This window comes from Saimiri boliviensis, chromosome 2, assembly GCF_048565385.1.
Source record: "Saimiri boliviensis isolate mSaiBol1 chromosome 2, mSaiBol1.pri, whole genome shotgun sequence".
NCBI lineage: Eukaryota > Metazoa > Chordata > Mammalia > Primates > Cebidae > Saimiri > Saimiri boliviensis.
In genome coordinates, this window is record NC_133450.1 from 10,358,611 (window position 1) to 10,385,734 (window position 27,124).

Genomic DNA, 27,124 nt, shown 5'->3' on the forward strand with positions numbered 1-27,124 from the left:
GTGTGCTTACCAAGAACCAGAGGTTTATTCTCAAACTTCTTTATGTTAGCTGTACTTGTAATTACAAAACTTAATTAAATATTACAAAAACTGCTAAAATGCAAGTGTAAAAAGAAAGTTGTTGTTTTCATGAAACCTAAGTTAAATGCTCTGAAAAGACCTGATAAAGGCAAGTTGCTATTTAAAAAATGCCATGAAGACAACTATAAAAGATTTTTCCCCATTTGCAACAGATTCTATACTCAAATACCTTCATAAAGGCCTTTAAATTATCTTGCTAAAATAATCTAAAACTGGAAGACATCAGTCTCAAAGAAAAGGCCTTGACCTACATCAAAAGACTGGCAAACAAATATATATTAAAATAAGATGCGTATCATTCTTTATCAAATTCACTACTGGTTCCAACTGGATTGGCTAAAAGGAGTATCTTAATCCATTTGGGTGGCTATAACAAAATGCCTCAGACTGGATAATGTATAAACAATGGAAATTTATTTCTCACAGTTCTGGAAGCCGGGAAGTCCAAGATCAAGGCATCTGCAGATTTTGTGTCTGGTGATGCCTGTTTCTTATAGACAGCACCTTCCAGCTGTGTCCTCACAGGATGAAAGGGGACAAAGAAGCTCCTTGGATCCTCTTTTATGAGAGGCACTAATCTCATTCATGAGGGCTGTGACCTCATGACCTAATCACCTGCCAAAGGCCCAAACTCTTAATACTATTGCTCTGGGAATTAGGTTTCAACATACTAATTTGCAAGGGACACATTCGGACCACAGCAGGGAGATACTGTAACCTTCAGTAATCAAGTAGAAGAACACCGAATTAGAACATTTGAAATAACACTCATAGTCAGCTGGTTGCAGTGGCTCACATCTATAATCCTAGCACTCTGGGAGGCTGAGGTGGGAGGCCTGCTCTGAGCTCAGGAGTTCAAGACAAGCCTGGCCAAAATGGCAAAACTCCGTCTTTACAAAAAATACAAAAATGAGCCGAGTGTAGTGGCTCAAGCCTGTGGTCCTAGCTACTAGGGAGACAAGGTGGGAGGATTGCTTGAGCCAGGAAGCAGAGGTTGCAGTGAGCCAAGATTGTGCCACTGCACTCCAGCCTGGGCAACAGAGCAAGACTGTCTTGGGGGGAAAAGTAAAAAAAAAACCTCACGCTTGTAGTCAGTAATGATTATGCCTCATACCAATCAATGATAACACTATAATCGATAAGACATTATGATGTGAACTTAATCAGATATATTGCCTAAGATCTTTAAAAACTTGAAAAGATATCCCCTAAGAAGGTAAAATTTGACTTAAATCTGATATAAAGCAAACAAGATGAGTCACCACGCTTTTATATGACTACAGATGGCTTGACTTAACAATTTTCTGACTTTCCAATGGTAGGAAAACAATATGCGTTCAGTAGAAATTACTTTGAGTACCTACACTACCATTCTGTGGGTAACAAAACCATTCTGTTTTTCACTTCAGTATGATATTCAATAAATTACCTGAGCTATTCAACACTTTATTATAAAATAGGACTTGTGTTAGACAGTATTATGTAGACTAATATAAATGTTTAAAGTAGGTTAAGGTAACCTACCATGTTTGGTACCTGGATGTATTAAGTGCATTTCTGACTTACGATATTTTCAATTTATGATGAATTTACTGGGACATAACCAGAGAGTATCTGTATTCCAAACAAACACAAAGCTGTCTGTTCTCTACATGTTGGCCTTTAAAATAATTAAAAATACTAAAAATAATTAAAAGCACTAGGTTAAAAATCTATTTTCTATTTGAAAATTTACCTGCGTCAAGGAAGATATAAATAACTAGTAACAAATATAAATCTATTATTGGATTTGTTTACACTTAAGTCTGAATCAAATCAAATACTGTATCTTAACTATTATTTTAGTCACCTTGAAAGTATTTTGTGTTTTTGCCATTATGTTCTAACAAAGCCAATTTAAACATTAACTATAAACAATATCATAAACTATTTTGAATAATATAGGTATTATTCTAGACAAAACAATGTTAAAGTACTGAGAGGAAAATAGCATATAATTATCTTGTCCCTGAATGGACATGGCATGATATTCTAATCCAGAATTATTTTTCCTTTTTATTTTCATAATTATGTAAATTTCATAGCCATCAATACCAATATCGGCACACTATACAATAAGGCATTTCAAACAAAGTACCCCTTAACACATGTGCTCAACATACTATTAAGATTAAAATTGTTTTGTGCTCCATTATTTTATGGATCAATAATATATGCGGCTGCCTGGCTAAGTCAGCTAGTATTTGAGGTTCTCCTCTCCTTCAGAATGAGACCCTGACACACACCTGTAATCCTAGCACTTTGGGAGGCTGGGGTGGGTAGACTGCTTTGAGCTCAGAAGTTCAAGACAAGCCTGGCCAACATGGCAAAACTCCGTCTTTACAAAAAAATGTGCTCGCTCGCGCATGCGCGCGCGCGCACACACACACACACACACACACACACACACGACTAACAAAAAGAACACCACAGAAGTATTTCAAAAGTTTATCGGGGCCATTGTGGTGGCTTACACCTATAATCCCAGCACTTTCAAAGGCCAAGGTGGGCGGATCACAAGGTCAAGATCAAGACCATCCTGGCCAATGTGGTGAAAACCCATTTCCAATAAAAACACAAAAATAAGCTCAGTGTGGTGGCACATGTCTGTAGTCCCAGCTACTTGGAAGGCTGAGACAGGAGAATCGCATGAACCCGGAAGGTAGAGGTTGCAGTGAGCCAAGATGGAGCCACTGCACTCCAGCCTGGTGATAAAGCAAGACTCCATCTCAAAAAAAAAAGTTTATCTATAAAGTAAGCACATAATTTCTGTGGATTCTACATTAAACATGATATTTTTATAATTGGGGAAATTTATTTTAATAGAGTATATTAAATTTCAAAGACATCAAATAAACTCAGAGATGATAGACTAGGGCAATAAGAAGAAGGACACCTTTTTTCCCTACTCTATGTCCCATCCCTATCACAGCCACTGTTTGTAATGAGAGTGTGGTATGGCTCAGTTGTGTCTGCAAGATAAAATGATTAAAATCCACTGAATTAAAGTGAAATAAAAGATTCTATCTATCTCATTAAAACGAGTTGGAGAGCTAATAAATGTGTACTAAACAACTACCATATAACAGGTCCATATCTAGCTATTATGAGGACTTACATATAAATGCAGCGGAACACTTATCTTTAAGGAACAAAACAAAAACACTTAAGAGGTAAATTAAATGTTATGACAGCCTGGGCAACATAATGAGATCTCATTTCTACAAAAAATAAAAACAAAAATTAGCCAGGTGTGGTGGTGCACGTTGGTGGTCCCAGCTACTTGGGAGGCTGGGGTGGGAAAATTGCATGAGCCTGGGAGGTCGAGGCCACAGTGAACCAAGATCTCACCACTGCATTCCAGCCTGGGTGACAGACGGAGACCCTATCTCAAATAATAATAATAATGATGATGATTAAATAAAATTTGAGGGCCGGGCGCGGTGGCTCAGGCCTGTAATCCCAGCACTTTGGGAGGCCGAGGCGGGTGGATCACAAGGTCGAGAGATGGAGACCAACCTGGTCAACATGGTGAAACCCCGTCTCTACTAAAAATACAAAAAATTAGCTGGACATGGTGGCGCGTGCCTGTAATCCCAGCTACTCAGGAGGCTGAGGCAGGAGAACTGCCTGAACCCAGGAGGCGGAGGTTGTGGTGAGCCGATATCACGCCATTGCACTCCAGCCTGGGTAACAAGAGCGAAACTCCGTCTCAAAAAAAATAAAAATAAATAAAAATAAATAAAAATAAAATAAAATTTGAGTGTGGTGGCTGATGCCTGTAATCCTGGCACTCTGGGAGGTCAAGGTGGGAAGATTACTTGAGTCCAAGAGTTCGAGACTAGCATGGGTGACATGGCGAGACACTGTCTCTACTAAAAATACAAAAATTAGCCAGGCATGGTGGCACATGTCTGCAGTCTCAGCTACTGAGGAAGCTGAGGTGGGAGAATTGCTTCAGCCTGAAATACAGAGACTGCAATGAGCTGAGAGTATGCCACTGCATTCCAACCAGGCAACAGAGCAAGACCCTGTCTCAAATAATAAAATAAATAAAAAGAATAAAATAAAATAAAATTTAACAAATAAACGTGGCGCAGTGGCTCACACCTGTAATCCCAGTGCTTTGGGAGGCTAAGGTGGCCAGATCACCTGAGGTCAGGACTTTGAGACCAGCCTGGCCAACATGGTGAAACCTCATCTTTACTAAAAATAGAAAATTAGTAGATCATGTTGGCACATGCCTGTAATCCCAGCCACCTGGGAGGCTGAGGCATGAGAATTGTTTGAACTGAGTGGGACAGAGGTTGTGGTGAGCCCAGATTGTGCCGCTGCACTCCAGCCTTGAATACAGAGTGAGGTTCTGTCTCAAAAAATTAAAATAAATGTTATGAGAGCATGCGGGGAAAGTGAAATTGATTCTGGCTGGAGGAAGAAATACACAGATGTGAGGAAAGCCTAGAAAGATAAATGAAAAAGGTTAAAGAAAAAAGCATCTCAAATGAGACTCATAGAAAAAAACAGAATTGAGATGACGATAGGCAAAAGTACACAATAAATTAAACATCTTACTTTACAACCACCTTTTACTTCACCTCTCAATTCTTACAGTTAATTATGAACAATGAAAAGAATAATTATGGCTCCAAAATGAAGACCTTAAAATTATTTTGTTTTAAAGAAATAACAAAAGGATTGTAAGAATGAACAAGAATTATCTAATAAAATGGGAATTATCAGAACTGTTTCAATTTTTGTTAGAAATATAAACCATACATAAAAACATTCAGTTTATATCCGAACATCTTTAAATCTGTTTAAATCCATTTTTTCCCTTCCAATGTGGCCTTAAGCCACAATGGAAGCAAAAAAAATTTAAAAGTAAACATACCTGTCCCATTCTGGACTCAATGATAGTTGTGATCAACTAGTCAGCTAGTGTTCAAAACTATGTTCTTAAAACCTTGATTTTAAACGTGTGTTGTTTAGAAATAAAGAGAATGGCCGGGCGCAGTGGTTCATGCCTATAATCCCAACACCTTGGGAGGCTGACGTGGGTGGATCACAAGGTCAAGAGATTGAGACCATCCTGGCCAACATGGTGAAACCCACGTCTCTACTAAAAATACAAAAATTAGCCAGGCATGGTGGCAAGCACCTGTAGTCCCAGCTACTTGAGAGGCTGAGGCAGACGGATCACTTGAGCCCGGGAGGCGGAGGAGGTTGCAATGAGCAGAGACTGCACCACTGCGCTCTAGCCTGGCAATAGAGCAAGACTCCTTCTGGCGGTGGGGGGGGGGGCGGGGGGGGAAGAAAGAAAGAAAATGCTGGAAGCTATTTAATTTTTCAGAAAACATGGTTTTCTTAGATTTAAAACAAATGAACTACTGGCAAAAATAATCATTTAGGAAACTAAGTTCTGTGACAAATACAGGCACTTCATTTAATGAAGTACAGAAAAAGTCTTAATAATGATAACGAATCTATAAAAACAGAGCCTTAAAATATGCTTACCCTAAACCCTGAAAACTGATTACATAAAATTTTTTTCAATAAATATTTTTCACATTCACAGAGTATTCCTCTGCAATAAATATTTATTGAGCCAATAAACTTCCACAAATTACTTTCTGGTGAGATCTTTTTATGCATAATCAAAATGGTTTGTTTTTAATTCTATGATAACAATGAGATACTGAAAATCTATTTACATATCACTAAGCAATTCTACACCACCTATTCATTTGGTGACTTTCTGTGAATACATACCATAAACAGCAAGTTTACTCATGAAAACTGGCATTCGAATCAAATTACACTTTAAATATAGTGAATTATTGTTATTTGTGACAGTTATGTTCTATAAAGTCACTATTAACACTCAATTAGTGAATATAGAATCACTGCTACTAGGGGAATATATGGTTAGGTTCCTGCAAGCCTCTGGTCACAACATTTTCATCAACTGATCAATACATAATACATATGTACACATACAGACCATATATACAGATATGGCCTTTAATTTAAAATGGGACAGATATATACATCAGACAGAGAAGAAAAAGATGCTTATACTATTAAGAGGGAAAAAGGCAAGTTGACACAATACTACGTATATGATTCCTTCTGTAAAAAACAAGAAACAATTTGCTTGTACTATATATGCATACACACTAAACAGCTAACAAGGAAGGAACTTTGGGAATTTGATTTTTTACAGTAAGCATGTGTCAGTTTTATAAGCATACAGCAGATTCTCAGAAAGTGTTTTCTTATTATGGTCACTTAAAAAATAAAATAATATACAAAACTCATGTTGTTTGAAAATGACTCCTATGATTTTCATGTATTCAGGTAAATTCCACTAAATATAATTAAAAACAAACACTTCAAAGATAGAATTTCAGTAAACATTTTCAAAACGTTCTCAAAAATTCACAAAAAAATGTTCTCAACACTTGCCAATCCCCCAAACTGAACTGTTCAATGATTTGGAACAGGGTTTTACAAGCTTTTACTATACGGGTGAGGTTCTGCAGATTGTACATGATCTCTGTTACATATTCTTTTTGATTCTTTTTTTGTTTTTTAAACAACTCTTTAGGAAGATTTTTCAGATTTCTTAGTTCAGAATCACACAAAAACAGGGCACAGACTGAATATAGCTTGCCAGCCATAGCATGCCAACAAACCAGCATTTAGAAGTCTGATATTTTAAATATGTTATACCAAAGGCATCAGAGGTCAACATAGTTCAGTTTTTTTCTACATTAAACAAATAAGGTAGCATTATAGCAATTAAAATTCAATATATTGAATTCTATATGCTAGACTTCTAATTAAATGATGGAACAACACAGTAAATGAAATTTCAAGCATTTATATTATGTAACATGATCAAGAGTGTACATGTGCTTGTAAAGCATGTACTTTTCCACTTGAAAAAAATCAGCCAAAATTTAACTACCACACATCAAAGCTCAAGTCGCCTTTTATGATAATTAAAACCATTTCCTCATTTAAATAATCAAAACTAGTCAGTCATTTGTTTTAGAGGTCATCAACCACTGAAAATTACCAACTAATCAGAGACTTGTGGTGATTTATCTGGTTTTCATTTTTTAATTTGTAAGAGATATTGTAAAATATTAATCAACTTTCTAAAATACTACTGTTTAGAAGTTTATGTTGCTGAAACTTTTTAGTATTTCCTGCGTCAGTAATCATCACTATACTACCTTTTTCCCTATGAAAGATAGCTTTTATACATTTGATTTTATCTAAATTTGAAAGATCCTTATTATTATCCAGCTGTTATCAAATGAAAATTTCATTATGAATAATAAACTGGATCAAAGTAAAAGTCTAAAATGAAAATTCATCCTGCAAAAGTAACTAAATACCATCATACAATAATCTTACCTAGACTGGTGGGTTTTATCAGTTCATCCAGTAAATCATAAAATGGTAATTTTTGAAGTTTTATATCCGGATGGACTGGGTGAAGAGCTGATGTAAGATGTGGGAGTTCCAGTTCATGTTTAGGTCCCAGAAGAGAAACAGGGAGTAATGGTGATGATGCAGGGTGACCATCGTAAGTGAGCTGTGGAATGGTAGATGGAGACAAAGTTGCTGGCATAGGACTTGAATGTACGTTGGGGATGGACAAGTCTGCAGGCGTCATGATTTTCTGCGGGAACCGCCGCCTATAGAGTTCCTTAATTTTCATTTGTACAGCAGGACTACAGCCAGCCTTTAGCAAATGCAGGGCTTTTGTGAGAAGTTCGTGTTTGCGTCCGTGCTTGTTTCTCCCAGCGTAGCCCAACAGTACTTGGAGTTCAGAAACTCTAAGGCTCATAACCATTTGCTTAGAGAAAAAAACAAAACATAAAACATTAGTATTCCAATAATACAATTTACACTATTAAACAACACTTTATTATAACCCCCTTCCTATGGTTTGCTTAAATAAAGGCCAGTTCACTTATAATCCTAATTATTTCAAACTTCAAATTTAATCATTTAACATAAGTAACCAAAGAAATTTAAAATATTCATAAATTCATTGACTTCCACCCTTGGTTATAAGAAATACAAGACAGAGTACACACCAGGGAAAACCACACCTCACTTCATTTTACTGTTTTGATGGAACTCTCAGGTATTTATCAAGAGCTTACTGAGTCTCCAGGAGAATGTAGAGTGCTATGTACATGGCAAAATGTAATGATGTGCCCTCAAGAGTATTATGTTTTTTTGGGGGAAAATTTTAAGTATATATGAAACAACAAACAGCCCACCTCAAACACCAGATGTAGGCAGAATATCAATACCTATTATCAAGTGTTACATTCTATACTAACTCTGGAATTTGTAGACTTAAGTTATACCTTTTTTGACCAATTACATATCAGATACTGTATTTGATATTTTCATGTGGAATGTAATAATTGTTAGAACTCCCCAAGGTATTCGCCTCCCTGATTTACATATGAAGAGACAAGTTCAGAAAGGTTAGATAACTTAAAAAGCCATAAAGCTACTAAGGAGTAGTCAGGATTCAAACCCAGAAATGTCTGATTCTAAAGCCCACACTCTTTCCACTAAACCATTAGGAAAAACACAGAGCTGGACTCATATTACTGACTCTTACTTTACTTGCAAGGCCAAGCTACATGTCCAGCAATCCAATCCATATGCCATAATGTATGGGGCTGCAGTAAAGAAATCTATTTAACTTTGTTTACCTATGTTCACAAACTTATTTGGTCACTGTTAACTCCTTTTTCCCCACCTACCAATAGGAAATGCCCATCTATACCAATCCTCCCATTTTAAAGCAGTGAAAAATGGAATCCAAAGAGAAGAAATGACTTACCCAAGATCACACAGCTATTAGGAGAATCCTAAAAGACTTCATCACCACTGACAGAGATTATTAGGATAAAAAGACACATGTAAGCTTACCATTTACTATTTCCCCAACTGATTCCTTCACCTCATACCAAATACACAAAAGCTATGCTGCCTTCCCTAATTCACCACCACTCACTACGATGACCCTAGCCAATTCTCTAAGAGTTCGTGGCAGGCAGCAAAACCATTAAGCAAAAAATAAAATACTGAGGAGAAAAGTATATAAAGAGCTTTATAAGCAATATAGCTGGCTAGTAAAGAAATAAGAATCCTTCTCCTACTTCTGTGGCTTGGAAAACTGTCCTCAAGGTCCAGCTTTTGTTAGCCTTTGCCCATTAGCCCTGGTAGAATGATTTTGACTCTCACTATTTTTACTGGCCACTTTTCATATTTGTATTTTAGCATTTATGTTGCTTTATTGTAATTTTCTGTTTACAAGATTCTACAACCAAACCAGGGTTCTCCATGGTACACAACCATATTACCTCAGCATCTAAGACTAGGACCTGACAACAGTAGAGACTCTTAAAATGCCTGCAGAACGAATGAATGAATGAACGAACGAACAAACTAGAAAGCATACCAGAAGAAAGGGTGGGAGGTAGCATCTACAGTGATAACTTATCCAAATGAATGCTCAAATGCATGTTCTATAGAGGCATGCAAAGATATAATGTAAACCCTAAAAACAAATTCTACCAAATCTTAGAAATGTTTCTGTTTTTAGATGTTATCAGAGACTGTAAATAATTACTAACTATATCAGCAGGATATCAATTTCTCCCTACTCACCAAAAGAGTACAAAATACTTCTAAAGACTTTTATTATTTAAAAAGGAACAGGGACTTCAAACAGAATTGCACTATTAATAAGTAAACTTCTGTTTTTAAAGAAATAACATGAAACTTCAAGGATTAGAGGTTAAAAATAAATTTAGGCCGGGCGCGGTGGCTCAAGCCTGTAATCCCAGCACTTTGGGAGGCCGAGGTGGGTGGATCACGAGGTCGAGAGATCAAGACCAACCTGGTCAATATGGTGAAACCCCGTCTCTACTAAAAATACAAAAAATTAGCTGGGCATGGTGGCGCGTGCCTGTAATCCCAGCTACTCAGGAGGCTGAGGCAGGAGAATTGCCTGAACCCAGGAGGCGGAGGTTGCGGTGAGCCGAGATCGCGTCATTGCACTCCAGCCTGGGTAACGAGCGAAACTCCGTCTCAAAAAAAATAAATAAATAAAATAAAAAAATAAATTTAAGTTTGCATGGCTTAAATGTTCTGCATTTTACAGGGGAAAAAAAGTACAAATTTTAAAGAGAACTATTTCAATTCAACTCCATTATCCTAAATCAAAAACAAACCAGCAAAATTTAGTGATTACTATAAACTGCATTGATGACAGCTTTTGTCTTTACAGGTAAAAAGACTTAGATGCAACATAGATGCATGATTTTTCTATTTTTGTTGAAGAACACAATGACATTTCTCATAAAATCTCTTAGCTGCTGGTCCAAAAAAAGTTCATGACACAACAATAAAGTTGAAAGCCCTCAGTTACATTATGCTCTCTCTCTAAAACAAAGAAAAGCAGTAGCAATAACAATACTTGGTACACAGTAGGCACTCAAACGGTAGCTGCTATGAGCAAGCCAAGCTTTTTACTTTTGTTATTTAAGAGATAGGATCGGCCAGGTGCAGCAGCTCACGCCTGTAATCCCAGCACTTAGGGAGGCAGAGGCGGGCAGATCACAAAGGTCAGGAGTTCGAGAACAGCCTGGGCAATATGATGAAACCTCATCCCTACTAAAAATACAAAAATTGAGCCGGGCGCGGTGGCTCAAGCCTGTAATCCCAGCACTTTGGGAGGCCGAGGCGGGTGGATCACAAGGTCGAGAGATCGAGACCATCCTGGTCAACATGGTGAAACCCTGTCTCTACTAAAAATACAAAAAATTAGCTGGGCATGGTGGCTCGTGCCTGTAATCCCAGCTACTCAGGAGGCTGAGGCAGGAGAATTGCCTGAACCCAGGAGGCGGAGGTTGCGGTGAGCCGAGATTGCGCCATTGCACTCCAGCCTGCGTAACAAGAGCGAAACTCCGTCTCAAAAAAAAAAAAAATACAAAAATACAAAAATTAACTGGGTGTGGTGGCAGGCACCTGTAGTCCCAGCTACTCAGAAGACTGAGGCAGGAGAACTGCTTGAACCCAGGAGGCGGAGGCTGCAGTGAGCCGAGATCAAGCCACTGCATTCCAGCCTGGGCGACAGAGCGAGACCCACCACCCCCCGTCCCCCGCAAAAAAAAGAAAGAAAGAGGATCTTGCTATGTTGCCCAGACTGTTCTCAAACACCTAGGCTCAAGTGATCCTGCCTTGGCCTCCCAAGTAACTGAGTGTTTCTGCTTTTTTACAGGATTCATCATCAATTGTCATAATTATCAGGCAGGTACTTTCCTCATTTTTCAGGGGGGAAAATAAGACTTAGTAAGGTTAAGAAACAGCCGGGTGTGGTGGCTCATGCCTGTAATCGCAACACTTTGGGAGGCTGAGGCAGGCGTATCACAAGGTCAGAGGTTCGAGACCAGCCTGACAACATGGTGAAACCCCTTCTCTACTTAAAAATACAAAAAAAAAAAGAAAAAAAAAATTAGCCAGGCATGGTGGCGCACACCTGTAATCCCAGCTACTTGGGAGGCTGAGGCAGAACTGCTTGAACTTAGGAGGCGGAGGTCGCGGTGAGCTAAGACCGCACCATTGCACTCCAGCCTGGGCGACAGAGCGAGACTTCATCTCAATTAAACAAACAAACAAAAAAAAGGTTAAGAAACTTGTTGAATGTCATGCAACGAGTTCTACTCCAAAGGTACTTTCTTTCATACTATAATATGCTGACTTTTAGAGGAAACAAACCATGTGCCTTTTAATTGGAAAACAGAAAAATCTATCTGAAGATTAATTTATTTAACATTCAATCTCTATTGCAAGCTTCAACATTTTGGCTTTTAAAAACTGGTGATTAAGATAAGAAAAGAATGTGTGTGGATTCAAATTAACCATTGCAACTTATAATCAGATATAATGAAAACTGAGGTGGTATCTATTGCTATTATTGGAACAGCTGTTGCATTACTCTTAAGGACTGTAATAAGCATGCAGTATTTTAAAAAGTGAAATAAAAGAAGGGGGCGGGAAACACAAGCATCTTTCAACAGAAAAGCTGCAAAGAAGCATAAAGCAGTCAATTCACAATGAAAAGTGTTGACAACACTGAGGAAAACTAAACACTAATACATCTGAGATGTTGAAATGAAATATATTTTAATCTGCATTTATGTAATGTGTTTAAAAATCTCCATTTGTTAGCACTACAACAAAATGAATATTTACAACTAAGGATAACATCAACAACTACTACTATCAGAAATCATTACTTCCTCAGCGATTTCATAGCATTCTGCTGACTCTACGTCCTCAACTGATATAGTTCTCAGAATCCTAGGGGATTTAGAATGCCTGAGAACTGTATATAATTTGAACACAAGAGCATTCCGTAAGAAGCATCCTCTTAAAACTGATTTTTTTCGATCTGATAGATGGGAACACAATTTAAAAAACCAAAAAGTCTTACAAGAAAAACAGCACTTCCTTCCCCCTTTAACATACCCCTCAATTTTCAAATCCCCAAGACACCCACTTTCAAGTCTTTTTAGCTAGTTCTTCTGGCATTTTTTTCTTTATATTCTATATAGTAGGTCTATATAATTTATTTTTTTCTTTTAGAACTCTACTGATTTCCCATTATAAAATATAACAGTTTAGCTCTGTTATATCTCCTCTCCCTCATCTTTCTATCACAATTTTTGGTTTAATCAATTGTCAGTACTTATATTATTAGTATGGCTGTAAATAATACAGCTAAGCCAAAAGTACATCATGATTACTCTTACTTTTCTGTTTAACTTTGCTCTCCTTATAGTTAATGACTACACCATTTTTCTATTTGCTTAGGTTTCTAGGTACCTACTGGTAATTCATCTGCAAACAGCTGAAAGTATTAACTTTCTTCTCAATATATTCAAATATATCAGATAAATCAGTTTTAATTTATTTCTTAGAGACATACTTCCTGTAGCCCTCCACTGTGTTCCAACTCAGACTATAGGCTCTCTAGGCCTGGAGCACAACTATGGTCCTGGAACTTCCCTTTAGTTTATCCTGGGAATTCCCTTGTCTCTCTTCTATACTGGATGCCCTGCTTCCTTATCCCAGTACTTCCTCTTTCTTAGTTTTCTCTTTTTAGTGGGGTATTTCCTCTAGCAACTGAGAAAGGGGCACATGAGGTACAATTTTTTATTCCTTGCATTGTATTTTTAAAATCTTAATTTACCTTTACTACTGAGTTTGGCTCAGTACAGAATTCTAGGCAGGAAATCATGTTCTGTCAAGATTCTGAAGGCCTCTCCTTATTCTTTTCTGGTTTCTAGTGTTAAGAAGCCTAGTACCAATCTGACCCATTATCTTTCACAGTCAACTATATATCCCCATCTGGAATCACAGCAGCTTCTCTTAACGTGTTCTGAAACTTTACAATGCTGTGTCTTGGGATTGGTCTTTTCTTTTCTTTAACTGCATAAACTGCTAACTGTCGAGAGATGTATGTCCTTCAGTTCTGGAAAGTTTTCTTACAATAATCTTCCTTCCATGTTTTTGTGTTCTCATTCTTACATATTTATTCACACACTGGTCTTCCTAGACTGATTATCTAATTTTCTTTCATTTTCTTTTGCCTCATGCATTTTTACATCTCTTGTCTTTTAGCTCTAACTTCTGGGATGTTCCTCAATTTCATCTCCTAACTCTTCGATTACATTTTTAATTTCCATGAACTCTTTTCATTTTCTGTATATTTCTCTTTTGTTTTTCCTCTACATTTTGTTATTTTTCTTATTTGAGAATATAAATTGAGTGCTGATGTTGTTTTCTTCTCCCTGCATTGGTGTCTGCCTTTCATGAGTGAAGCTTTCCTTAAATAAGAGGAAATCCTGGGCTATGCATACATATGTAAGAGTAAGATACTAAAGAGATGACTGGAAAATCTATGTGAGTGAGTAGACCAGGGTACTTCACTCTAGAATGACTGGGCAAGAACCTGGCTATTTTTCTTAGATTCCCTTTGCTTCCTTTTGTCTGATCACTTTTGACAGAGAGGAATAATCCAATCTCCTGCTTTGGTGGTATAAGGCTGGCTTCTAGTGTTCTCAGGGCAGAGCAGTGGGGAATGGGGAAGTTCTCACCACTCAAGACGGTAACATTTTACTCTCCTTTTCAGATACGTAAAACTTTACAAAAACACGCATATAATATAGGTATGAGATCTCTGTCCCAACTATACAGAGGCAAGGGCCATGTTCTAAGAAAGATAAATACAGCCAATACTCAAACAACATCAACAAGCAAACAGGCTTTTGCAACTAAACAGAAAGTGCCAGTTTTATTGTCTCATTAGATGTGACCTTCCATTATTGAAGGTTATATCTACACTGTCGATAAGAATTAGGTACTTCTTGGCTGGGTGTAGTGGCTGACACCTGTAATCCAAGCACTTTGGAGGCCAAGGCAGGCAGATCACCTGAGGTCAGGAGTTCAAGACCAGCCTGACCAACATGGTGAAATCCCATCTTTAAAAAAAAAAAAAATTAGGTACTTCTTGATGAACAACATAATTATTCTTGTTCACACATCCCACTGCAGTAGTTCACAGGATTAGTCATAAAGCAGACTCTACATTATGGGTCTTTATCTGTTATCAATTTATAACCATTTGTAAACCAGAATGAATTCTGAGGACAGACAAAATAGACATTTAACAATGTCATGGTATTTCATTTATACTTTTGCTTTTTAGCCACAAAAGCAAATGAATAATCACAAATTCTGTAAATGTACATATTAAAGCCTGCACACAACAATGAAAGTATTTTATTATTTTCAAAGTCAGATTCTTCATTCAATGGGACTTACTTTTGGATGATTTCTACATCTTCTCATTACAAACTGTTAATAAGCAGTTATTAGCAATTGGTCAACAACGCCTTGTTCAACCAGAAAACCTAGTTAAACAGTTTCTATTCAAAGCAGCAAATCTGGATGGTTACATACTTCTCCATAATCTTGTTTCACCCAATTATCTTATTCCAGCAGCATAAGATAACTGGAAAATGACCTGTAGTGTCTACTCCTCTACTTAATTATCTTCTACCTCTCCAGGTCCATCTTATTGACTGCATTCAGGTCCCACAAAATGACAAAATATTGCAATTACACATAAATGGAGATTCCATTCTCCTTTAAACAAAGTATAAACACCGCTGAAATGGTGTACCATGGCTTCAATTTTTGATAAACATTATCCCTATTTATATACTACCACATTTCATGAAACTTCTATCCATCAAAAAGTTCCTTCTGGACAGTAACTTCAACATTAAAAATAACAAATCCAGCTGGGCGCGGTGACTCATGCCTGTAATCCTAGCACTTTGAGAGGCCAACGTGGGCGTAATCACCTGAGGTCAGGAGTTTGAGACCAGCCTGACCAACATGGAGAAACCTCATCTCTACTAAAAATACAAAATTAGCCAAGTATAGTGGCGCATGCCTGTAATCCCAGCTACTTGGGAGGCTGAGGCAGGAGAATCACTTGAACCTAGAGGGCAGAGGTTGCAGTGAGCTGAGATAGTGCCATTGTACTTCAGCCTGGGAAACAAGAGTAAAACTCCATCTCAAAAATAAAAATAATAACAATCCAACTCAAAATATTATAACAGTGGGGTATAATATTTTTCCTAAAAAGTTTAGGCCAGGTGTAATGGCTCACACCTGTAATCTCAGCACTGTGGGAGGCTGAGGCAGGAGGATCACTGGAGCCCAGGAGTTTGAGACCAGCTTGGGCAACACAGCAAGACTTCGTTTCTCCTAAAAATAAAAAAAAAAAATTAGCCAGACCCATTGGTGGTACAAACGTATAGACCCAGCCACTCAGGAGGCTAAAGCAGGAGGATGCCTTGAGGCTGTGGTAAGTTGTTATTATACCACTGAACTCCAGTCCAGGCAACAGAGTGAGACACTGTCTCAAAAAGGAAAATATTTTTTTAAGTTAAGGGTTTAGTTTAATTTTAAAATTTAGAGTTTAAAATTCTAACACATTGCCAAACTTCTTATGCAGAGGTGAGAAAATATGACTCTTAAGAAAAAGGCTGCTCTGCACACAGATGTTCAATAAATGCTTTTTAAATCAATGCACAGGCCCTAAACGAATGTGTGTGGGAAGAGAAGAGAGGAACAATGAACACACAGAAATAAACTAGTCTTCAGAAACACACATTCATCATATTAATTCTCAAAAGTTACTGAATACTTAAAATATGCTGAGTAAATGTACAATACAATGGTATTGGCATATATAGAATTTGGATTCTGGTACTGACTTGACCACTAATTCACCAAATTATAATCTCACAGGTTCTGTTTCCTCACTTCAAAAAAAGATGAGGGATTAACTAGAGGTTCTCAAAGATTCCTTGCAATTTCAAAATTCTACATCGTAACAGTATTAAATGAAATTTTTTTCTCATTCTTCCACTCTTCTATAGTTGAAGAAATACAATCTATACAGTTAGTGAAGTCTTTCTATATTAGCAATGTTTTCAACCATAATTTCTAGTGTCATTTACATGGGTTGATAGAGTAAAAATGACAAAACCTAATATGTATTAAATACTTATAATGTACCAGTAACATACTAATTATAGTAAACATGATTATCTTATGTAATCCTCACATGAACCCACAAGACAAGAGTATTGTTATTCTCATTGTATAGATAAGAAAACTGACATTACACCTAAAATTACACAGTACACATGTGATGCACACAGGGCTCAAATCTGACCTGACTCCTGAGCTCATAACTACTAACTAACATAGTGTCTTCTCACAAGCTCAACAAGGGCAGAGTATATGCTACAGTGAGACAGGGACAGGAAATGGGTGACAGGGGGCACTGAACGACAGTTAGGAAATATACATGGTATAGGGTGAACCGGCAGTGAAATAAATGCATATCTGAGAGGCAGTGAAGATGTAACTGAAATAGTGCTTAAGGAAGCTACTGATGTAACCACCAACAGGATGGTTGAAATAAGAAAAAAAATAAGTAAGACTTCTAGCTAAAAGATATGGCAACAAGCAGGATTTATGTACATGTAAGGTAAGAAGAAACTAACTGTACAGTAGAAATACAGGAGACAGGACCAAGAAATACTGCAAATAAAACAGGTTGGTCTTTTAAAAATTAGTACCGTATTTGATCATGGGAACAATCATCATTCACTTTTCAAATAAAATCCAGAATTTAAAAATATTAAGCAGGGCTTTAAGTTTTAAGTCTATTAAATTCCAAAAGATGATTATTCTTTCCTAACTGTCCCTTTGCCAAAAACAAATAAAACACTGCATTTGCAATTAGATGACCTAAGTTTCAGTTAAGACTAGAGGCAATGAAACAAACACTATACTATATCTGAAAGAAAGCTGAAAAGCCTAAAAAAAGAAACATGTATTAACAAAACAAAAAGTGAGAAGACTGCATCTTCTAAACTAAACAGTCTAAATTATAGCCTTTAGTCTGGGCTAAGAGTGCCAAGAGTTCACATCCTTTAAAGGCTGCCCACATTAGTAAAAAGCTCTACGAATTGAAAGTTCCAATTAACATCCACCCAATGGTTCTAAAATTTCATCTTCTTGGTATTCCAGAATCGACTCTTAAAATGTGTTAAAAGGACTTTTTTCCTTCAACTAGCTAGACCCCTTCCCACTCCTGATCATTCTCTTGAGTGTTCTGCAGTCCACAGTACTCAGAAGTGAGTGAAATAATCTAGATATGGTGTGACTAGTCTCAGATACAGCAGTATTACTACTAACCCTCTTACTATGAACATGATATTTTTACCAATATAACCTAAAAAGGCATTCACATTTCAGGTTTGTTTTATTTGGGCAAGAGGGGATGGGTGGTATATGTTGTTCTTTTGTTTCAGTAGGGAGGGGGCTCCAACCACATCACTCTGTTGCTTATGTTGACTAAAACCTTTATTCTATCTTTTTCACATAAACAGCTATAGTATTAAGTTAAACCACCTCATCCTCGAATATCATTTTTTGAAATTTAAAAGTAGAACTTAACATTTCATGCCATTAAACCTAATGTTTTTCAGCTCTTCATTCCAGCCTTTCAAACCCCTTCTGAAAAATTGTATCCTACACCCCTCTATTATACAATTATCACAAAATGTGGTATATCATTGATTTTCCAGTTCATATCCTTCCATAGACTTTGAGTTTTTCAAGGGCAAGCACTTACCTTCATGTCCTCATGTTAAGTATAGTTAATGACACCAAGTAAGTAAGTGCCCAAGAGATGATGATGATGATGAATTCCTCTTCCTTTTATCATCTTAACACACCCTTTCTAGTTCTGCACCACATATAAAATCTGAGAATTTTGCCTTTAAATATTCACCCAAGTCATCCTTAAGAACTTGGAATATGAGTGTCAACTCTCTAAGGCCCTGAGCATATCAAGAGATTCTCCTCCAGGTAACAACAAAATTTAAGGCTACAAATAAGATTATTCAACTATATGCAATTAAGATGACTATTTTCTCCTAGAATTCTCCATCTTTTTGCTCGTTTGTTTTGTTTTTTGTTTCTCACTCTGCCAGCAGGCTGGAGTGCAGTGTTGTGATTTCGGCAACCACCACTTCCTGGGTTCAAGCGATTTTCCTGCCTCAGTCCCTTCCTTTCCCCGATGCAATAGCTGGGATTATAGGCAAGTACCACTACGCCCAGCCGATTTTTCTGTATATTTAGTTGAGATGGGGTTTCACCATGTTAGCCAGGATGGTCTCGATCTCCTGACCTCATGATCCACCCACCTTGGCCTCCCAAAGTGCTGGGATTACAGGTGTGAGCCACTGCGCCCAGCCAGATTCCCCAATCTTAAAGTAAAAACAAACATTTTCCAGAGTGCTCAAGAAAATTAAGGCTATTATATTTCAGTCCTGATTTATAAGTTTTAGACAGAAACAAGTTTTTTAAAAGAGCTACACAAATGTTCTAAAAGCCCTAGGAAGCTGGGTACGGTGGCTCACACCTGTAACCTCAACGCTCTGGGAGGCCAAGGCGGGCAGATCACTTCAGGAGAGTTCAAGACCAACCCAGCTAACATGGTGAAACCCCATATTCACTAAAAACACAAAAACTAGCTGGTCGTGGTGGTGGGCAAGTATAATTCCAGCTACTTGGGAGGCTGAGGGAAGAGAATTACTTGAACCCAGGGGGCCAAGGTTGCAAGTGAGTCAAGACTACACCACTGCATTCCAGCCTGGGAGACAGAGTCAAACTCTGTCTCAAAAAAAAAAAAAAAAAAAAAAAATTACAGCAAAAAGTTATCCAAGTCTTGCAATGAGAGCTTGCCTAAGTATTTTTTTTTTTAATTCCATCAGAAACCCATCAATGATAGCAACCCTTTATTTTCTACACAGAATGGAAAACTTTAACTTGATTATTCTACTAGTTATAGATAAGAGAAACAATTTCACAACAAAAACATCCTTTAGTCTATGTAAAGTGAAATTGCTAACCTACCACAAAACTTACAGATCATTATGATCATTATCTTCAGAACAGATTATGATTAAAATTTACCTTTTATAATTTAAAGTGATATTTACAAAGTTACTACAGTAGCAAAACCAAGTTTAAGAAAATGGTTTTTTCTTTCAAAAATTCCATTAATGTACATAAAAATACATTTTCAAGGTAAGGCTCATGAAAACATATTACACATTCTTCCTGAAATTTATGGAAGAGAAGGAAAATGAGCTACTCACAAAACTCTGAGGCCACAACCCCAAACAGACTATACTTTCTAGGGTCCATTTTAACATAACCAGAACATTAACCAAAAAAAAAAAAAATGCTAAAGTTACAGATAAGGAACAATTTTTTTAAACCACAAAAACAGAAAAAAAAGGTTTAGCTGTCTATAACTTACCCTGTGAAGAAGAAAAAAAAAAGTTAAACTGTCCATGTCTAAAGGACAATTCATAAACTAGCCAAAAGAAGAAAGAAATGATCTGTGGTTATGGTTTTTTAAAAAGAAGTCTTTTAATCTTTTGTGGTTATTAGAAAGTGAAATAAAATATAAGTTTATCATAATCAATCAAAAAGAACAATTACTGAAAACTCACTCTTAACACTATTCCTTGATCATATAGCTAATCAAATTCCAGAGTATCTCTCCAAATACTCAATGCAGCCAATGTTCTTAAAAGTCTGAAAGTTATTTCTTAAAAGTTATTTTACTTCCTAAATCTAGAAGGCATGATTTTCCCCATTTGAGTTTCAAAAACAAAGAGAGGGGCCAGGCATGGTGGCTCATGTCGGTAATCCCAGCATTTTGGGAGGCCAAGACAGGAGGACCCCCTGAGCCCAGGAGTTTGAGACCAGCCTAGGCAACAAGGCAAGACCCCATCTCTACTAAAAAAAAAAAAAAAAAAAAAATACAAAAAAACGTTTTTAATTAGTCAGGTATGATGATGCATGCCTGTAGTCCCAGTTACTCAGGAGGCTGAGGTGAAAAGGATGGCTTGAGCCCAGCAGATCAAGCCTCCAGCCTGGGCAAAAGAGCATGACCATGCCTGAAAATTTAATTAATTAATTATTTTAAAAAGCAGAGAGAAACTCTGATGGAAGAAAAAGAGTATTACTGAATCTTAAGTCTAAAGTAACCCTATTTTCACTGAGCTCAAATCTTTATTTCCAGCCTAACCCTGGTCTCCTAAACTACAAATCCACATCTGCTAAACACCTCTCCTTTATGTCCCAAGAAGTCATCAACTCAACATATTCGCACCTAACACATCAACTCTCTCCAAAACTTCCATCCACCTAACCACCTGTTAACACCAGAAGCTGCTACTCCATCTTCTTGTTCACGTCCACATCTATTTACCAAGTCCTGTCGATCTTAACACCTTAAAAATGTCTAAGTCCCTATTACCACTCTAATCCAGAGTTTGCAAGGACTCTTTTCTTCCTGCCTCCAATATTATCCTCTCCAAATCATTCTCCTCACTGTAGCCAGTGATCATTCTAAAATATAAATCTAATCATGTCACACTTGTGCTTAAATTTTTCCATGATCATCTACTACCCAACTCCTTAGCATGACCATTGTAACCAATCTCTTAACCAACTCTCCATCTTCCAGCACTTTTGTATATATGCTGTTCTTTGAAGGAGCAGCTCTTCTCCCCACTCCCATCCCAACCTTTTTACTAGCTAATTCCAACTCACTCAGTTCTCAACTGAGATGTCACAACCTTTGGGATATTTTCTTCAATCCACTCCTAACATTAAAAATTTACCCTTTTATGTGCTCTCCTGTTTAACTCAGTGTACCACTCTTATGCTGTATGTAGAGAGGCCCTGTTTACCTGTCAATTCTTGACCAAAATATATGCTCTGTCTATAAAGACTGTCTTGTTCGTTGTCAATAAAAATGACTAACAACAGTTTGGCACTTGTTAATTATGACGAACCACAATGGTAAAATGAGGACATTACATAAATATGCCCAGTGCCTACTAAGCATACTAGCAACCACTCAGCAACTAGTGTTCAAACAATAATTTTTTAGTTTGAAGGGCTAAACTGAAGTTTATACTTAAGCCTAAAAAGAATGCGAAGTTATAAAAACATTTTCAATTGTAGAAAATGTTGAGGGGAGGAAATTGACATCAAAAACCTATCTAATTGAAGAGTAAATAACTTCAAAGAGGATATAAGATACAAGAGATCAATTTTGAGGCTGTTTTATAAATACCAAATTGATATTACAAGAGTCTAAAATAGTGAAGGTAACTAAGAAAAAAAGGAAGGCATGACATTAAGAGGATTTGAAAAGACCTGGATGTGGAGGAAGTCTGTAGTTCAGATGGTTCAAAATAGGAAGTCTTCTCTGAGCACACTAACTCACAGTCAGGTTTCCTGGCTAATGTTCTTACAGAATTCTGTCCTCTTCCTTTATAGCATTAACATAGTTTCAGATTCACACAGTTTAAATGTAGAAAATTCTCATAACAATCTGGCCCCAGCTTCCCAGAACTCACATTACTTTCTTACACAGACATCCACATGTGGACCCAGTAGCTGTTCTGCAAATATACCTCAATGTTTTCTCTCTTCTTTATTTTTGCTCATGCTGTTCCCTCTGCTTCAAAGAACATCCCAGTAATGACCTTTTTTTTTTTTTTTTAAAGACAGGGTCTCACTCTGTCACCCAGACTGGAATGCAGTAGCATGATCAAGGCTCCCTGCACCCTTGACCTCCCAGGCTCAAGCAGCCCTCCCACCTCAGCCTCCCAAGTAGCTGCGACTATAGATTCATGTCACCCCCTCTCTGGCTAATTTTTGGTTTTGGTTTCTGTAGAGACAGGGTTTCACCATGTTGCCAGCTCAAACTCCTGCAAGTATTCAGCTCAACCTCAGCCTCCGAAAGTTCTGGGATTACAGGCATGAGCCACTGTGCCTGGCCACCAACTTTCAAAACTCTTCTTTTTTAAGGCCCAGTTTGAAATAAGCTTAGTCAGAAGTGACCTCTTCCTTTTATGAATACAGTGTTAATTATCTGCATTTACAAGGTTATTTGTTTTGTTGGTATTGCTTTCTATTATCGTTGTTTATCATTATTCTCCTCAAAAGAATGAAGCAAACTACCTGAGGATGGCCACCCAGTAGAAAGAAGGGAGGTAAGGGTAGGGGGATGAAAAGAAGGTCATAATTCCAAGCACCAAGTACAGCAAAAGACGAAGCACCAGGGAACTTAATGAAAAGAAGCCTCAGTGTCCACTCCCTCTCCCAAAAGATTCTGACACTGGGTTCTACAGGCCCCTACAATTGTCCTCCCACCTAATCCCCATTCTACTTATGGGCAGTAATCTCTCTAGAAAAGTGCTAATGAAAATACAATGTAAGCTGCAAGTGTGAAACACATATGTAATTTTAAATGTGCTACTAGCCACATTTTAAAAAGTAAAAAGGCCGGGCACAGCGGCTCACGCCTGTAATCCCAACACTTTGAGAAGCTGGTAGGATGATCACTTGAGCCCAGGAGTTCAAGACCAGCCTGGCCAACATAGTGAGACAGCATCTCTATTTCAAAAAATTAAAAGTAGGTGAAACTAATTTTAATGATATATTTTACTTAATCCAATAAACCCAAATTATCATTTCAACATGTAATCAATATCAAATTATTAATATTTTCCATTCTTTTTTTCATACTATGTCTTCGAAATCCAGTATGTTTCAAACGTACAGCAAATCTCAATTAGGACTAACTACATTTCACTTTTTCAATAGCTACACAGAAGTAGTAGCACCAGTACTGGACAGTACATCTCTAGAACATCCTGTCATTCACTGAGTTAAAGTTTTAGTACCTGCCGTGGTCATTCAGGCTCCAACTTAACTCATCATCATTACTTTCCACCCTCGGCCACCCACTCCCCAGGCCACATTCTGGACCTTTCCATCAGAACCTGCACCACCTTCAAAATCATTCCATTTTCCAACTACAACCTCCTTTTGTTACTTGCTTCATTGCAAGAATTCAATTTCATGAAGATCACTAATTCACTAATGTTGTCACCCCCTATCCATTAGCCCCTAAACATTCCTTTGCAAAATTCCCTTGTTCCTCTATGCCTGATACATTCAACTAGTTCCCACTTGGTGGGAGAAAAGAATGCATGCACTCATGCAAACGGATGTTACTTTACATCCATAGTCGTCAATCTCAATGGGCACAGGCATCTAACTAAACTTTCCAGTGAGCCAGCAATCAAACTTCCTACAATAACTCTTTCCTATCTTTTCCTTGCTCCTCCCACACCTCCTTCCTCCAAAAACTACCTTTAGGAAGCATATGTAGAACAAATGACTATTAAACTTTAACAATGCATTTAATATTGTTATTTGATATTCAAGAAAACAGTTCCCAAAATAAAGTTTTTGCTAATTATTAAAATATGTGCTCCCTGTAAAAATTCAAATATGGAAAGGCACAAGAGAACCACACTATTTTTCATATGCTTACAGGAGTACTAGAATGTAATTTCACAACAACAAAAACCCTAATTCATTCCCAAATGACATCTAAGCATTTAACACAGTATTTGGCATATAAATCGGCACTCATTTTTATTGATGGAATGACGAATAAGAACCTTGCTTTAAGCAAATGTGACACCAAAGGCCGAACAAGCAAAAGAAAGAAAGAGGGGAAAGTCGGGGAGAACACTTATTTGTTTGCAAGATTTAGCACAGAATACCTACAGCCCAGTAAAGGAGTAACTATTTTTATACATTTGACATTTTCTAAACGTATCTTTAAAAATAATCGACAATAATTCGTAAGATAAAATACAGACTTTAATCGTCTATGATTCTGCTAAAAAGCTGGACTTTTCTCATAACTCAGAAAATTAACTCATAACTCAGAAAAATAACTCAGATTCAACTTCTTCATGGGTGACAGTATGGACACATATAAATCAGAGCACTTTTCAAGACTTAACCTAGGCCAGGCTCATACCTATAGTCCCAGCACTTTGGGAGGCCAAGCTGGGGGGAATCACCTGAGACCAGAAGTTCGAAACCAATCTGGCCAACATGGCAAAACCCCTTCTCTACTAAAAATACAAAAATTAGCCAGGCCTGGTGGCAGGCACCTGTGATCCCAGCCAGTCAAGAGGCTGAGGCTGGAGAACAGCTTGAACCCAGGAGGCAGAGGATGCAGTGAGCCAAGATCATACCATTGTACTCCAGCCTGGGTGACAAGAGCAAAAACTCAAGTCTCAAAAACAAAAGGCTTAACCTGGTGTATATCACTAGGATAATTAACTTAAGTCCTTTCTTCTTCCCTAGACATCATCAGATATAATTACTGGAATCTACGAGCATGTACATTTCGCACGCTCTCTCATCCAGGCTGGAGTACAAAGGTGCGATCACAGCTCACTACAGCCTCAACCTCCTGGCTCAAGCAATCCTCCCATCTCAGCCTCCCAAGCAGCTGGGCCACAGGCACATGCCACAGACAGCTAATTTTTGTATTTTTTTTAACAGGTTTTTGCCATGTCACCCAGGCTGGTCTCAAACTCCTGCACTCAAGCAATCTGCTCACCTCAGCCTCCCAAAGTGCTGGGATTACAGGTGTGAGCCACCACAATCAGCCTATACATATTTTCAGGTCTCCAAAACTTTCCTCTTCACCTTCTCCTATGGAATCTTCCTCTTTGAAGAACGCTATAGTAAATTTGGGAATTTACAAGACTGCGAGATAAAATACTAGATGCAATGACTTTAAGACAACCTTACAAATAAATAATACACGAAACTATTGTTTCACTAATAGTTTTTACCTGTAAAATAACCTACTGATACAAGTTACCAAGAAGAAATAGGGAAGAGAGGACAAGGTGCACAAAGGAAAGCCTCAAAGTTTTACGATGCTCTATTTATTATGTTTGATGTTTGTTTTATTGCCTGTCTATGAGTTATACATTTTTCTGTAAGGTTATACATACTATGCTGTATATAATTTTTTAAAAACCTAGCTTTCTCTCAGAAAATAACACAATTTCTACTACTACTCAAAACACATCTTAATTCAAGATAGGCAACTATTTAAGAATCATTATCATATATAATATGGTTTGTATTATAAGCTTCGCAGAAAGTTTACAATGACCTCCAGTTAAATATGAAGTCACCATATACAAATATCTGCCATATTCCCATAAAGAGAAACAAAATGATAGTGAGGGAAGAAAAAAAGAAAAAAATAACCAACTAGAAATTTCAACAAACCTTCTAATAATGAATAGCAGACAATGCAATGATAACTAAATCAGAAGAGGAATCTACAATCTACAACCTACACATGCCTAGAGAGGGGAATACTAAAGAAAGGTGAGCAAATCTATCCCTAAAGAAGACAGGGGGCAAAGTACAAGGGGGCTGTTTGAAAACCTGAACATGCCGGATAGTTAGACCCTCAGGTCTCCTCTTAATACCCAGGAAACAACTTCTCTACTATGCCCTGTAGCCTCTCATAACACAAGAGGCCAGAGGTTTACTGGAACAACTGAACCAGAGATGCTCCAGACTCAGACTAGTATGGAGCTAAGATCAAGGGTAAGGTACAAATCTAAACACGGGGAGATTCAGCAAAGTCTGCATACCCATACGTGGGACACCTTTATCCTGCCTTGTTCCCCAAACATCAGGAGCCAGGTAAGCAGCTTCAACAAGAGATTACACAATTCCTCTCTGGAAAAAATGGACAGACCAAGACCTACTCACAGTTAGAAGAGCATTAATCTTATTCCTGGGACTATCTAAATTCAGAGGTGAAGACTAACAACAATTCTAAAATTCATGCTCTTTTCCCTAATTATGATTCAATTAGACACAAAATACTACCGTTTTTAAAAAAGCCTTCAACCTTTAAGATGCTACCTGATTTTGAAATCAAGTATTAGAATAACTTCTGGGACAAAAATATTCCTTTTCCAGTCTTACTTTGACACCCTGGGGAAAGATGTTTAGGGAACAAAGGCTGGAGTTTTTCACATACCACTCTAAAGAAATGTAGAACAAGGCCGGGCGTAGTGGCTCATGCCTGTAATCCAAGCATTTTGGAGGCCAAGGTGGGTGGATCACCTGAGGTCGGGAGTTCAAGACCAGCCTGACCAACGTGGTGAAACTCCGTCTATAAAAAAATAAACAAATAAAATAAAATAAAGAAATGTAGAACTAAACTGAAAAGTATTCAGAGTCTTAAAACATCTAGATCCTGTTTCATGTTTTTTTTGTTTGTTTGTTTGTTTTTTTGAGACAGAGTTTCGCTCTTGTTACCCAGGCTGGAGTACAATGGCGCGATCTCGGCTCACTGCAACCT

The 27,124-nt window shown here is 37.5% G+C and overlaps 1 protein-coding gene across 1 annotated transcript in view; it reads right to left on the minus strand.

Moving 5' to 3' along the window:
• Nucleotides 1–27,124, minus strand: part of PIAS1 (protein inhibitor of activated STAT 1) — a 139,919-nt gene that overhangs the window by 101,257 nt on the left and 11,538 nt on the right. Inside the window, exon 2 of the mRNA XM_003929692.4 lies at nucleotides 7,546–7,990. Within this exon, the coding sequence (XP_003929741.1) occupies nucleotides 7,546–7,990 (445 nt within the window). The remainder of the gene's footprint in view (nucleotides 1–7,545; nucleotides 7,991–27,124) is intronic.